At 42.7% G+C, this 15,653-nt stretch overlaps 1 protein-coding gene across 1 annotated transcript in view; it reads left to right on the top strand.

The window, feature by feature from the left end:
• Positions 1-611: 611 nt before the first annotated feature.
• ror2 (receptor tyrosine kinase-like orphan receptor 2) overlaps positions 612-15,653 on the top strand; it is a gene marked incomplete at its 5' end in the record, with an annotated part of 49,722 nt that continues 34,680 nt past the window's right edge. Inside the window, one exon of the mRNA XM_079179020.1 lies at positions 612-675. Within this exon, the coding sequence (XP_079035146.1) occupies positions 612-675 (64 nt within the window). The remainder of the gene's footprint in view (positions 676-15,653) is intronic.

Here is a 15,653-nt window from a genome sequence, read left to right as displayed (position 1 = left end):
CATGTGTATTTGGGATTTTTTTTAATCTTAAAGAAGACACATTATGGAAGCAAAATATTGTACCATAATCGATCAGAGCATGACAACCAGCCTGACCTTCAGTCTGAAGTCTCAGTAATGAGTTATGTGGAGCATGGAGGTTCAGTCTCGATCTTGGACTAACTTTGAGTTCCACACAGAGTTGTGCAGCGATCTGGCTGCTCAGCTACCATCCTGTCTCTAGATGGGGCCCTGTACGCAAACGTGTCCGTGCGCGTGTAAGTGCCCGCGTGCGTCCGCTCCAGTTTTCCCCAAGCTCGCATCGATTCAGTGCCGGGGGGACAGAGGCCACTTTAGAGACCAACAGCTCGGAGGGACCCGCGCGGCCCTCGACGTGTTCTGCCGGACTACACACACACACACACACACACACACACACACACACACACACACACAGGGGGGTGGGGGGGATGAACGCGGTTTGGTTCTCCTCTCTGAACTCGCATCTTAGCCGCGACCTGGACGGTGCGCGTTCTCTCCGGGCCCGGGTGCTGACTGCAGAAAAACAATAAGAAGGAAAAAGGTTCCAGCAGAAGTAGAGAATCGTGAATTGTGGGAGAGAATCTGGCGCTATGGCCCCCTCCCTGAGGAGTTTGATCTGGATGCTTTTCTTGTTTCCAAACCTGAGATGTGAAGGTAAGCGAGCTCCTTAAAAACAGAATGAACATGCTGTCCACTTCAACCCGCAGGACAGCGAGATGTGGTGAACTTACTTCACTTTTGTTTTGCATAACTTTCAGTTGTGAAACGCGGAAAATAGTTGTGTTATTCTCGTGTTTTCTCTGTGTGCAGAGAGGATGTTGCACTCTTCTTGTAGTTTGAGTAAAACGCTCTCCGGGTGGTCTGAGACACTCCGTCCTGTTTCTTGGACATTTATGTTCCATTGGCAGAAAAAAGACTTTTCGCGCCTCACAACAGATTTCTAGCACCTCCACACACGGTGCTGACCGGAAGCCCCCTTAATGAAGTTTCGAGCACTTTCTGAGCCCTTATTGAAGAACAGTGGGCATTATAGTTTATTGTCTCCGTCGCCCTCCTAAAAGCATTTGCTCGCGCACATTTCGCAATAACGTTGCAGATGTGTATGGTAGTTTTCAGGTGTGTGTGTGTGTGGGGGGGGTGGGGGGTTATGTGATCACTTAAAGGCTCTTTGTCCTCCCTCAGATTGTTGACATGTGTCCGACTCTTCATAGAGAGAAGAGACTCAAAAGGGCCACTGTGTCGTTGTCATGTTAATTAACGCATAGCTCGCGGCGGGGGGATCTCGCGTCTTTGTCAGTCATGCTAATTCATTTGGGGGGTGGGGGGTCGTGGAGATTTCCTGTTTTCAGCTCTGGCTTTGAGGATTTACCATTTGGTATGGAGTGAAGGGGGGGGGGGGGGGGGGGGGGGGGCGCTAAATGATTAGCACCTTTGCCCCCCCCCTCTCCTTTCCCCTCATTGGCTCTGCAAGCAGCATTTCAGATGTTATTCTGACCTCAGTGAGGACTGAAGGAGCAGCGCTGCAGGGCTCTGTTGAACACAATTTTAATATGGTAACTTATATTCATACACAAGTAAATGTGTCCGTCAACGAGAACTAATTTGGGTGGGTTTTTAACTGCAACCTGGTTCTTTTGAATGATCTCCTGGGGTTTGGGGTTTCAAACGTGGTTTTCCTGTCTTTAGGGCAGCCATTGGCTTCCATTCATTTCACTATACAAAATGTAAACATTCTTGAGTGAGGCCATCCACAGCCGCAACATCTTGTATGCTTTTGTTGTTGCAAGTGAGTTTTCATAGTGCAGTGAAGTGAATGCAAACTAACGGCTACCTGAAAGGTATAGGAATACACTCAAAAACAGTGATGGCTGTGACAGACCAAGATGATGTCATCGACAACCACGTACGTCTGATCTGTGACTGCACAAGTGGAAACAACTAGTAAATAGTCTTCCAATACGAAGAATAACTGCCCAGCAGTTTCACAGCACTGTGAATGTGATCGTATTGTTCTTGTCAGGGGCTAAAGGACACAGACTGAGGATGTGTCTGGTGTCCTTGCTTGTGGAAGAAGAAAAACGTGACAGAGTTGAAGAAAAGAATAATAACAGTCATTGGGTGAAATCACTGATTTCCTAGAATGATACAGACCTGTCCAACAGGCCAGTTGTGTAGACATCATTTTAAGTATTTTTTAAAAATCTGTGAGAGCAATTTTCTATCACAAGTTTATTTACTAAAATGATGTGAGAGCATGGTATGGTAGAAGAACCAGAAAGCAGCAGCTGTGAATGAAGTGGAAGCATGTTACTAATGAGCACTCGCAGCCATATGACTCACCCTGTTGGGGTTAGGGCTGCTGCTGGTGGAAATGGGGCCAGAGGGCCTTCCTTTGCTGTGGGGGGGTGTTTAAGTCGTCCCTGTGATCACGTTTAACAAAAGCCTGGGGGTGCTGGAAAACCAGCCCAGCTGCATAGCTGCGTATTATTCAAGGTTCGTACAGTCATGATAAACCTGGAAAAGTCATGAAATTCTTTTTCCGGGCTTAGAGAAATTTTGGATAAAGAAATAACCCCAAAAGTTTTGGAAGTCGTAGAAATTTGCTTCACAAATACCCGTATAATAGATTAAGATCGGCTGAGAAAAATCTATAATGTTGGGGCCGATCAGTGAGGTCACTAAGCGTTTGTTCTCTGCATGGGGTAACATCACACATCTTTTATTTGTTGACGGCGTGTTAAGTAATGCAGAGCCAGGTCTTCACTTGGACGAGCTGGATTGTAAATCTAGCTCTTCAACTAAATTGTAGCACACCAGTCAGCTTCAGCTTAGCAACCGGTCTATTGTCACTATCAATAAAAAAAATGACACATAAACAAGACATTGAATTTATAAATGTTACATTTATTTGTGTATTGATATACTCATTCATTTATTTATACTGCCTGGAAGGAGGCAGAGAAGGGACGGGTCTTCCCACAAGACATATGTCTGTAATACTGTTCATGCACCAATCAGAGGCTTTACCTGCCCCCTGGCTTTTGATGGATGAAGTTGACATATTTATTTATTTTGCTGCAAACTACACTTTGGATAAATAGAAATATTCATGAGAAAATAAAATAAAAAAGATGAATAAATGTATGAATGAATGAGTGCAGTTTCCCTTCAAGGGGACATATTCTAATTTTGGGGTTCACCCTTGTATTTTGGCTTTCTACTAGAACACGTTTACAAGCTTTACTGTTGAAGAAACCCGTTGTTTTCCTCATACTGTCTGTGTGAATATACTTCACCCTCAGTCTGAAACGCCCCTCCTCTCTTTTACCCCCCCTCCTGTAAAAGCCCTGTCTGCTCTGACTGACTTCTCCCAGTTCATTTTTGGAGTGTTGCTAATATGCTCTTTTCCTGAAACCATTTTTGAAAGCAGACATAAAACAGCAGGAGAGAGTGATTAATGCAAAGTCTCACTCTTAGTATGGGGAAATAGTCCTCATGCTGTTGTAATCAGGTGCCGCACCAATCAAATTAGACACAGCTTAATAAATACATGGGCCACTGCAGGCCAGAACATGTCTGTGGTTTGATGTACTGCATGAACTAATGGCTCTGTTATTTAGTTACAGGCCAGGTACTGGTGTAACTCACAAACATAAGGAGGGACGGTTCACTGTTGCATGGCACACACAGTACAAGCTTTCCCCAAAGTTTTATTGCCCACACCATCTACTGTATTACACCATGGCTTACCTCCTGTTCCCCCTTCAGCGTCTAGCTGTGAAGTGAAGCAATGCATAGTAGGCACTGGACACGCCAGAGCGGTTAGCCAGAGGTCAGCCCATTCATCTGGAGTTTGTGGAAATGTGTTCAAGGCCCCGGGGGTTCAGTTTCGGGCTTCAGTTTTTGGAGTAAGATGTGAAAACGTTACTTTGGGCCAACACGACAGTTGAGTTTGAGTCATGTACAGTAGATCCCATGTTTGGACATGAAGTCAGAGAGGTCTTTTGTCAAGGACAAGACAATGACATGTTTCAAGACTACGTAACTCTAGTGAAGACATAACACAGTTTTCATCTTACAAATGCAAGTCTGAATTCATAAGCAGTAAAACACACGGCCACAGCCTAGTAGTATGATGGTTAACATTAGCTAATCTTGGTCCACACATCGAGTCTTTTTCTGGCAGAAAAGCCAGAGAGCGTCATCGCAGCATTGCGTCGGAAAAGCACATTTTTTTATGGTTCTATGACAGCAATATCTTGACGTGTCACCACTCTAGCGGCTGTTGTTGACGTGCACGGAGGCATCAGTACATCACTTATAGGTTTGTGGACTGACGTTTTGAAGCCTTGAGTTTAGCATTTTGGCCGTCGCCATCTTGGCTTTTTGTAGAAGTGACCATATTTGGACTGCAGAGGAGTGAAGCAGAGACACCGTATACGGCTGTGCTAGAGACCTGTCAATCACAAGGTAGCCCTGTCCTAAAGCATCCCCTGCTTTATGGTCTATTTGACTCTAAATGGACCATCATTTACTAAATGAACATCATGCTGCATTGAAGAAGACTTGAAACTAGAGATTGAGACCATAAACTCATGTTTACAATGTTTACTGAGGTAATAAATCAAGAGAGAAGTAGAGTCATTTTCTCATAGACTTCTATACAACCAGAGGAGTCGCCCCCTGATGGTCAGTAGAGAGAATGCAGGTTTAAAACACTTCCGCATCGGCTTCAGTCGCCTGATTGTCTGGCCCCTTTGCTTTTTGTTAGCATCTGTTCTACTATTTTTTGGTTTGCCTTTTTTGATTGACCATGAGAACCAACCAGAGAATGCTTGACCTCATACTTTGTGTGGATGAGCTTGGATGTCACTGTTCAATCCGACAGCTGTAATGCAAGAAAGACGTTTTGTCGGAGACGACACCGTACGGCAATAAAAGCAAAAAACCCTCACCAGCTGCATTCTGTGTGCGCCCAGCCCATCTGCTCCCAACAACCGTGCTTTATCACTCTTTGTCATCATAGTGTGTTTCTGTGTGGAAGCCGCCGCACACACTCTGTCCATATCGGGAACAATTGAAAAAAGACGTTGGCGCTCAGAAAAGAAACGCTGCGTGTACACAGGCCCTGATAGCTGATGCTGTGTAACACACATGACCTTATGACTCTTTTCTACTGTTACATAATGTGTGAGCATCATGTCACAGAGAAACATTTGATTGTTATTCTCTCTTTCCAGTTTGCTTCACCCTTGAGTCCACAGCAAAATGCACATTAGTTTTACCATTATAAAAGAGCTGCTCTGGCTCAACCGGTCCATCCCTTAGACATTGCATTGAGATGACATCACACACATTAACATTTACTACATAGTACATGGTAAATGGACTGTACTTGTATAGATCACTCAAAGCACTTTAACTATACATGTTAACATTCACCCATTCATACACTGATGACAGGGGCCACCATGCAAGATGCCACCTGACTATCAGGACTATTTAACATTCATACACCGCAGGAACAGCCCCTAATTTGGGGTTAAGTGTCTTGCCCGAAGACACATGAACATGGACTAGCGGAGCCAGGGATCGAACAACGATCCTGTAGTTGAAGGACGACCCTGCTCTACCACTGAGCCACAGTTGCCCCAAAATGTTGTTTTTCTTACATTTGATGTAGCGTCTCAGATGGCTTGTAATACATCTCTGCAACTAACAGTTATAAATTAGTGCTGGGCAAGTTAACGCGTTATTATCGCGTTAACGCATTCATTATTAATGCCGACAGTTTTTAAAGTGTTTTTGTTTGTAATTTGTATAATAAGCATATCATTTAGTTATCGCTACTGAGAATTTAACAAACATAAAAAAAGAAAGAAAAAAACACGACGTAGATAGGTTTGCAGTTTTCAAGATGTATATTTCAAATTGCATCTCTTACACACATGAAGATAAAGTTGTGAACACCGGCTGAATATCTATTATCAGAATCATTATAACTGTATTATAACTGCTACTGTGTAAAGGGAATACTGCTGTTAAAAAGAACCTTATTTGTTTAAAGTGTTTGCAGACCAAATGTTATTGCACTTTTGTTCATATAGCAGTACTTTTTTTAAAAAGTGCGCAATATACTACTTTTGAATTAATTATTGAATTTTGTTCATAACAATGCGATTAATCGCAAAAAAATCATGCGATTAATCGCGCTAAAAATTTTTAATCATTGCCCAGCACTATTCAAAATAGATAAAAGTGAATCAGCGTTGACTCTGCGCTATCAAATCGGTGCTTGAACGCTTTGTGAAAACGGTTCAGAGACACAAGACACCAGCCGAGTGGTTCACTGATGCGTTGCAGACACTTTCCAGATATCCAACTGGAAAGTTACAGCAAGTGAGTGTGCGAGACCCGGGATGAGAGGAAGCCTGGGGGAGGGTGTCGTTTGTAACAATTGGGACTTTACTGATGTGTTACATTTGCAACAGGGACCAACATTGTTGTAGCTGGAGGAAACAGGCAGAGAATAGTAAGGACGTGTAGAAACAGGCTATTTTGTGAACACGCGTGCCAACGTCATCATCAACAAGCATGATTCCAAGGAAAGTCCGGCCAATTACTTAAACAAAAAAATCCTGTCTAGTGCATGGTATTACATAATTTCCAGTGTCACACTTCACACGTGGGTTCTCAAGGCAAAACATAGTTTGGAGACCAGACATACTCATCTGGGATTCCTCATGGTGAAAGATTCTGAAATGTGTGACTGTGAACCCCGACGTTGCTCGTCAGTCAGTTAAAACCACAACGACTTAAATTACAAGACACTTTGTGTTGAGTAGTTTGATAACGATCTGATCTGTAGCGTGAACGTGGCCTAAGATGATGGAATGACTTCATTGTGATTAAAGTACTCCTATGCATTGGAGTGATGGGCATATGAGAGCCATCTATTGCCCCCCCCCCCCCCCAAATTTGGTTGAACCCCCATCTATCCTCAAAACCATCCACAATCTCCTGCAGTCCGTCCCCCTCGAGGTAAACTAATAAACTGGCACTGAAGTGGCTCAACAAACCTCCCAAATACAAATGGACACTGTTTTGATTTGCATTGCTCCTCCAGCTGATTAAAAACAACAATGCTCTTGGTCTTTGCCAACCGAAATGAAATACGAGTTTTTTTGCATATAGAGTGGGTAAGTGAGATCCAATCACAAGTGGTCACTGGAGACACATGTGGAGGTGTGAACTGATGTAGATATCCACTTGTGATGTGATCATGTTACTGCCAGGACTGAACAGGGCAACTTGTTCAGTGTAACTTTTAAAGTTTACTTTTGTTTAGACCTTATTAACTACCTTTGAATCTTGTTAATTCCTTTTTCCTCTGAGTGGAGATTATTCAAGTTGTCTATTTATCTTTTGAGTGTATTATAAACTGTGTCTCTCATGTTCTGCCCCTCCCAACAGAAGCCTGAGATTGTGGGCAATAATTACAGTATTTGGTTGATATTTTTTTCTCCCTGACGTCGCAGATTCTCTTAATATTACCGTTTCATCTGCCTCATCACAAGGTTTCAAACCCGAGCTTCTTCGTCAGTGCCAGTGCCTATAGTCATCCCGACTGCAACAGTACTACTATTAGCTGAAACTTTGTTGCAGTTTCAGCTAATTGCTGGCTGGTGACAAGCACTCAAAAGAGGTGTGAAATAGCTTGAGGAAGGCTGCAGGGTGTTGTGTTGATATAGACAGAGCTGCACCACAACAGACAGCCAGAGCCCCAAAAAGATCCACCCTCTATGGGACTGCTACATTTCCAGATGTAATAAGAGTGATGACTGACAAAACTAGATCACTTGGGGCCAGCTGCACGAAACACTTTGTAGATCCACTACTAAAACTGTGTGTACGTAAAGCCGCACATACCTCTGACTCGGCACTAGTCATTACGCATGGCTGTGGCTGTGTATAGAGGCCATACCACTAAATCATCTCAATCATCATTATTATGTCCGAAAAATGATCAATGATTCATTCATAGTGCTCACATTAAAACAGACTTTACAAAAATAAATGTATTATCATTAATGAATCATCAATAACATTCAACTGTATTGAAGAAGACTTGAAACTAGAGATTGAGACCATAAACTCATGTTTACAATGTTTACTGAGGGAATACATCAAGAGAGAAGTAGAGTCATTTTCTCATAGACTTCTATACAACCAGAGGAGTCGCCCCCTGATGGACATTAGAGAGAATGCAGCTTTAGGACACTTTTGTATCGGCTTCAATCGACAGACCCGGAGGTTGCTTGTTATTATATATTTGGGCTACTATTTATTTGTTTGTCTTTGCTGACCAACCAGAGGGTGGTTGATGTTCATGTGAGGCATACTATGGTCTTAATGCAGGCAGGGCACACCATATGAATGTTCCCGGCCTGCTGCCAACAAACAGCAGTATACTCTGGGAATGAGTGATGGTCAGTTTGTTCAGTAGCACCCACACTAAACAGAGATGTCATGGTGAGACTAGCAGGCAAGATATAGCAAACAAACTTGACCAAATAATAATAGTTGCCCAGTAAAATAAATTGGTGGACCAGTACCAGTCCATTGCCCAGGTATTGGGAACTACTATAGCACTGTATATAGCACATGCGTCCTTTCATTTATTCATCAAAGTAAATAAATGACATTATACATGTGAAGAAAAAAGCATTGCGATAACTGGCCACAATGATCACCTGGAAACTACAGTAACACTGAGGAGCTTTTTCAACTGTTCCTTTATTTGTGACAACAAAGAGAGAAAGGACTAACATGAGGCATGCTGCTGTCTTTGGTCTGGTTCTCATTATATTCCTGGATCTGGGATTAATTAGAGCAATGCCAGGCATTCCCATGGACAGGGCTCTGTGTGGACGGACGTGTTGACAGGATAGAATCTGCTTGCATTCTTGTTCAACAAAAGTGGTGTGTTCAAGACTTATTAGTCTGCTGGCTTTTTGTTTACTTGGTTATTAGCTGTTAAAATGATCAAAGCTAGGTTCTTAATGCAACTGTGCCAGTGCTGCCGCTGCAAAGACTATTTATATCATTCATATCATAAAATCAACTTGATTGCATTTTGAAAAGAAACCAAAGAGGTATACTGTTAACATATGCTGCTAATTACTGAAGGACTAAGCAGAAACAGAAGAGGAGGCCCACTAGTTTATAGGAGGAAAGGTGGTATGACTGGGTGGACTGTAGAAGCCTGTGTTCCTCTATGCTTCATGGTGTGATGTCTGTGTTTATGTGAGGAGTGTAAACAGGACGGACATTTTGCATCAGAGCACGAGACGGCGCTGAAGGGGTGAACAGAGAGAAGGGTGAACGACCGACAGATGAAAACTAACAACAGCGCGGAGTTGAGAAATCTAGTTTTTCTGAAGGAGATGAGTATGTTTGAGAGGAAAGAGATGAAGATAAGGATGCATTTTTGAACGAGTCTGCTTTAATGGAGATGTGGCCAGTTCACAGGACTGGAGGAGGGTTAAGTGCGCCATAAACTCAGAAGAAACGTAAAATGTGTCAGGAAGGTTTTTATAAGAATGCCTGTACTTGTAGGCGAGGTGAGAAACTGGTCTTCTCAGCTTAGGGTAAACCATTTAGCAGTAGACACTACTACAGCATATGTGGTTGCAGAACAAAATAAGCATCACTAAGAAAAGGAAAGTCCATCACCCTCCTTGAAAGATGCAACCCGTGACTTCAGCTCCGTAGGGCTGATAACAGACATCCCGACATCATTGTTCTCAAATTGCTCCAAAAACAGCTGCTTCCTCCGCATGTCGGCAGTAGTAGAATTATAAAATGCCGAATTTAAGTGCACAACAGCTGCTAGTATAGAAAACAAGGACAGCAACGCCTGAAATCAGTTATCCATGTTGAATGAACCTGGTAGTCGATCGGTAATCAAAGGGGATGTTGTTTGTTTTCTTCCGGCGGCGTGACGAATCACGGAAGGACACGTCATGACTGATAACACCCAATCAGGTAGCGAACACGGGGGGGGGGGGGGGTCTACGTCTTCATTTTATGAGGTCTCCTGGGGTACATGCCAAGTCTCTTAATTGTCATTTCCTCGCTCCTCGATCCTTTGCTCGAACCGGAAGTTGTTCTGCGCCGCCATATTGACGGCCGCCCCGAAGCTCTTATTTAGCTCTGAGGAGCGAGGATCGAGGAGGGAGGAGGGATCTCCGAGGAGCCATGAGCGAGGACCCACGAGAACAGACTTCCAGGAAGTTTTTAACGGCCGACACGCCCCCTCATTGTTCATCAGTTATGTGATTGGACGCTGCAGCTGATCAGACTGACTGACTGAGTTTAACACCAGAGTGAAGACAGATCAGATTAAACTCTAGTTTATATTTGATTAGTTTTCTGATTCACCGTCTGGTTTAAATATATGTTCATTGTAGACTGAACAACAAAAGGACCACAAACAACTTTCTTCATTTATTAGAAAGATTTGTGTTTTCCTGATCTGATATTTCCCTCAATAACTTTATTATGAAACAATTAAAGTCAGAGAGAGCTTTTTACATCATTTATCATCATTTCATTCAGTCACGTGAGGCTGATCATTGTGTTTGATGAGTTATATCATTTAAGAGAAACAATAATCATATTCTGGGTTATTTAATAATGATGTCCCAGTCACAATTTCAAAACGTACAGACGCAAATAATTCATAAATAAGACGATCGCATTCCGCCGGTAGAAATGATCCTGCGCTTATAAACAGAACACAGGACACAGTTTGTTAACACTACAGAGAGAAAACACCTCTACAGTCATGATTACTGTGTGTCTTTATTAGTTATTAGTATTATTAGTTACAGATCAGATTAAACTCTAGTTTATATTTGATTAGTTTTCTGATCTGGTTTAAATAAATGTTCATTGTAGTCTCTCCAGCTGTTACAGCCGACTGACAGCTGATCACAGCTGATCCAGCTGTGATCTGGGGCCGCTGTCATCAGAAACAGACTCAACTGAGGAAAGGACGTCTCATGTCTCTTAAAATATATTTCCTTGTTTCCTCTCTCCTCGTATGGTTTCCTTGCGTCTCTCCATGTACCCCTGGTGGGAGGGACTAAGACGCAAGGAAAGGAGCCAAGTGAGGGAAACGCGGATGCAATTAAGAGACTTGGCATGTACCCCCGACTGACAGCTGTGATCAGCTGTCAGTCGGCTTTAACAGCTGGAGAGACTTTTGAGAAGTTTGTGTCTGTTCACATGATCACTGTACTTAATAATAGTAACTAATAATACTAATAACTAATAAAGACACACAGTATAAAGTGTGTATAAAGTGTTTCGTCTCTCCAGCTCTCTCTGACTTTCATTGTTTCCATAATAAAAGTTATTGAGGGGAAATATCAGATCATGAAAAGACAAATCTTTCTAATAAATGAAGAACGTTTGTTTGTGGTCCTTTTGTTGTTTGGACTACAATGAACATTTATTTAAACCAGATCAGAAAACTAATCAAATATAAACTAGAGTTTAATCTGATCTGTCTTCACTCTGGTGTTAAACTCAGTCAGTCAGTCCGATCGGCTGCAGCGTCCAATCACATAACTGATGAACAATGAGGGGGCGTGTCGGCTGTTAAAACACTTCCTGGAAGGCTGTTCTCATGCATCCTCGCTCATGGCTCCTCGGAGATCCCTCCTCCATCCTCGATCCTTGCTCCTCAGAGCTAAATAAGAGCTTTGGGACGGCCGTCAATATGGCGGCGCAGAACAACTTCCGGTTCGAGCAAAGGATCGAGGAGCGAGGAAATGGCAATTAAGAGACTTGGCATGTACCCCTGTTCTGCCTGTCCACCCTACCACATAACCCAGGAGTTTTCAAAGGTGCACACCATCGGTGGCGTTTTCAAACTCTTTGGTTTTAGGAGCTCTAAAACTCCGGCAGTAGTGTGGACGCTGGGCGTAACCGTAGCAAAAGATTTGTGTTTCAAAACGGAACGTAGCAGTGTGGATGTAGCCGCAGATGGGGGGGGTTTCTTCTTTTGGATATGTAATGGCCTTTACTTTCTGGTGGGGGTGGTGAGGAGGTACAGCCGTCACTGGTGCTTTGGATGAAGTATCACTCCCGCCTGTTTAGGGAGGAACTTTTAAAGTAAAGTAAAGAGGTAAAGTTGTTACTTCCTGTGTTGAGTGAATTTAAAAAAGTTAATTTTGTCAAATGGGATGAATATATAGAGTGCAGGGATTTGAGGGAGGTTGAACATGTCTTTACGAATTAGTGTGGCTGCAGTACAGGCAGATCAGTTCTGCATCAGACAGAACACGCGTCATAAATCACAGTCCCTCCAGTGTGTTGGGAGGTTTTATCAGTTGTTTGGTTAGGAAGTCGGCCGGATCACCTCTTGAACTGTGTCACATAAATTGTATAGTCTGCTAAGTGAGTGAGAGCCCCGCCCCTTTCCAACCCCTCGACACACACTCAGAGGCCAAAGGTCCTTCGAAGCACTCGTGAAGCTGCCAGGCCTTTTGTGTCTTAGTTTGTAAGTGTAAGACGTTTTGTCACAACAGTTATTAATCAAGAATGTCTTGCTGTGGAAAAAGGGAAAGTCACATTTTGTATGTGTGTGTCCCGGAAGAGTTTTGTTTTTTCTCTTGCTGAATTCCAACATGTGACCGGCCATCGCCTTTTTGGATTGGAAGATATCTGGAGCCACAGGCAGTGTTGTAGAGTCTGTTCATAATTATCCTGTTAAAGTGTCCCAGGATGTGTTCTCATGTTTAATGGTGCATTCTTCTCTACCTGTGTAACAGTCTTTTGTATATATGAAGGTTATATTTGATTCTCACATTCTTTCTTCACACAATTAATAGAAACAGGATTACAGATTTGCACAATGTGTCCTGGATTATTCCGTGTATTCAATTAAATTGCTGATGTCAGCTGAAAGTCTTTCATCTCCATGATGTGGTCCTTATAGGAAACAAAGAAGCACAGCTGAGTGTTCAGCCTGATAGTGATGCAGTTTCCATATGAAAGCATCTTTTAATCAACATGTGGTAATGGAAGGAAGGCTCACCCAGCCCCACAACCCCTGCATAGGTATAGCAATCTGGCATGTGCTCATATGTGTGTTGTGTATGGAAGCATACCGTATGTACTTAAAGTGAGTGAAAGGCCACTGGATTTAACTTGTACTGTAGAAAATGATGCCTTTTACAAACTTAACTTTAAATAATCTTAAGGAATTTAAAGGGAAATCAACAGTACCTAATTTTGTGAAGCAACAGCAGAATGCTAGTTGGAATAAACAGTGGTCAATGAAGTTCAATTGTTTTTTTAGAATACATAGTATTATACATTATCTATTCATATTTTGATATAGAGTATGCTATTTATAGTTTTTATTTTATCCATCTGGCCCACTTCGATGAGTAGTACAATGTTAAAGGCTTTTCAAAATTTCAAAAATGATTAATCATTTAGAGACAAGAAATGAAGTAGAATAATTGAAGGTGAATTCCGCTGATTGAAGCGTGTTTATAGGTGTTGGGTAGTATTACTGCATGTGAAAGGAAGCCTTTCGTGTGTCCAGGGGAAGCTGTGTGACGTCAGATGAATGTCCTCAAGTGATGTCGCTTGACAGTCGCCGTCGGTTGAAGACTACAAGTTAGAAAAGCAAACACAACGGGGAGGTGTGGAGTTGGCCCTTGGTGGACGTTGTGGTTTGTGTTGCTTCACCCTACAACATTGCACTTACACTCTTTAACACTCATGCACTCACATTGTAGAACTTACCGCTTCCTCTTGATGGTGTTAAAGGTTTTATTCTTATGTTGTCTCTAAATGAATGAATGGTGAATGAATTGATATGAGTTGACATGGTTGTGTGCATCTCTTTTGTGACATATAATGAGTTAAACAGTCTGTTCAGTGGACTAAAGAGTGCACCAGTGGGTTGATTTTATTTACTCTATTCATCTATTATCGTGCCCCCTGGAGTTTTACATGTGGCCATGCTGAAACTGGGGATCCTTGTTCACTGTTCTCAAGTTCACAGCATATACAGAGTGAAGGATATGTGTGTGGTGTGATGTCCTGCTGTGGGCGTTACACATTGGTAGGCCAGCGAGGAGACAACAATCCAAAGTTGTGGAGACAAAGGAGAAGGGTCACATTCTGTGACTTTGACTATATCGTTGAAATTAAAGCATATTTTCTTTTATGGAGACAGACGAGGAAAACATGCTCCCAGTAAGAGGTGGTTGGCCTTCGCAGTCTGCCATTGGTCCGTGGAAATATGTTAACAGCAGGGATGTCAAACTAACAGCCAGTCCCTCCTCCTCCAGCAGATGCTTTGTTAATCATAGCTCAGACACGGGGGCCAAGGAGGAAGAGCGCAGAAGAAACTGGGAGCAGAGTTTTGCAGTTTGTTCACAACTAAATCTCTAAATGTAATATTGGGCCGTGTGGTTGGCCTGCCTGTGCTCCACATTCCTGCTCTTCCCGCAGACTGTTAGGGCGAAGGAAAGAATGACTAAGAGCTGGTTTTGGACAAAGATAAACAATTGACACTAGAGCTTTGTCTTACGTGCATCCAAAAGCTTTCTTTCTTCATGGCTGACCCTAGTTTTCCACAGGACCCAGCTTGGTATGCACAGGCTTATCAGAGAGCCAATAAAATGCAAATGACGCCGCTCTTCCCCCACCACAACCTTCAGTCTCATTTATTGTCTTGTCTTTGAGCCTCCAAATGGCCAAATATTTGAGGGGAAGTGCCTCCCTTTTTTATGAGATGGCTATTGTTGTTGTAACTCAGTTACGGGGATGGAGTTACTCCTGTGTAAGCTGCCGCTATGATGAGGGCCTGCGAGGTGGGAAAACAGCATCAGAGCCAGTAAAAGGGGGAATTCTATTGCAGGCAGAATGTGATACCATCTAGAGTGCCATGATACAGTCATTATGTCTGAAAGACTACACACTCGCGTGCTTATCTCTAGATGATAGGAGCCATGGAGCCTGTGTGACAAAAGTAGTCCCATCTGGACGTGCTTTGTGTTTAAGGGGAACCTCACCACCATCACATTTCTGTATGGAACTCACTGTTGCTTGCTTCCAGTATAGCTGAGCAGAAAAAGAAAGATGGTAAGATTCAGCATTTCTATGGATTCACATTCAACATGGAGAATTACAGAGAACTTAAGATTTGGGTATGCTTAAGAAGAATGTGGGCGTGCCCCTCTGACATTGGATAGGTGTGGAGGGAGGAGCTTTCACAAGATGTTTTGACAATCTCAAAAAACACATTTCCAACATTTCCTGGTAGTTTTGGTCCATAGACCCGCAAACATTAGTCACATTAGCCAGCTGATGTAAGTAAGAAGCAACACGACTATGACTATGAACCAATTTGTTTTTTAAAGGACTGCTGACATGTTGTGATATGATTTGGGAGAGTTTAGGCCAGCTTCTGCATCATTTCAAATCAATAAAAGTGCTTTTTAGGCACAAAAAAAAAAAGGCTAACCTGAAAATGTTCAATTTGAGCTGTGTTTAACATTCGTCCAGCATTTACCAGTAACATATACACTGATATGTACACA

The sequence above is a fragment of the Pholis gunnellus genome (genome assembly GCF_910591455.1).
Source record: "Pholis gunnellus genome assembly, chromosome: 18".
Lineage (NCBI taxonomy): Eukaryota > Metazoa > Chordata > Actinopteri > Perciformes > Pholidae > Pholis > Pholis gunnellus.
This window is presented reverse-complemented; position numbering and strand designations above follow the sequence as displayed.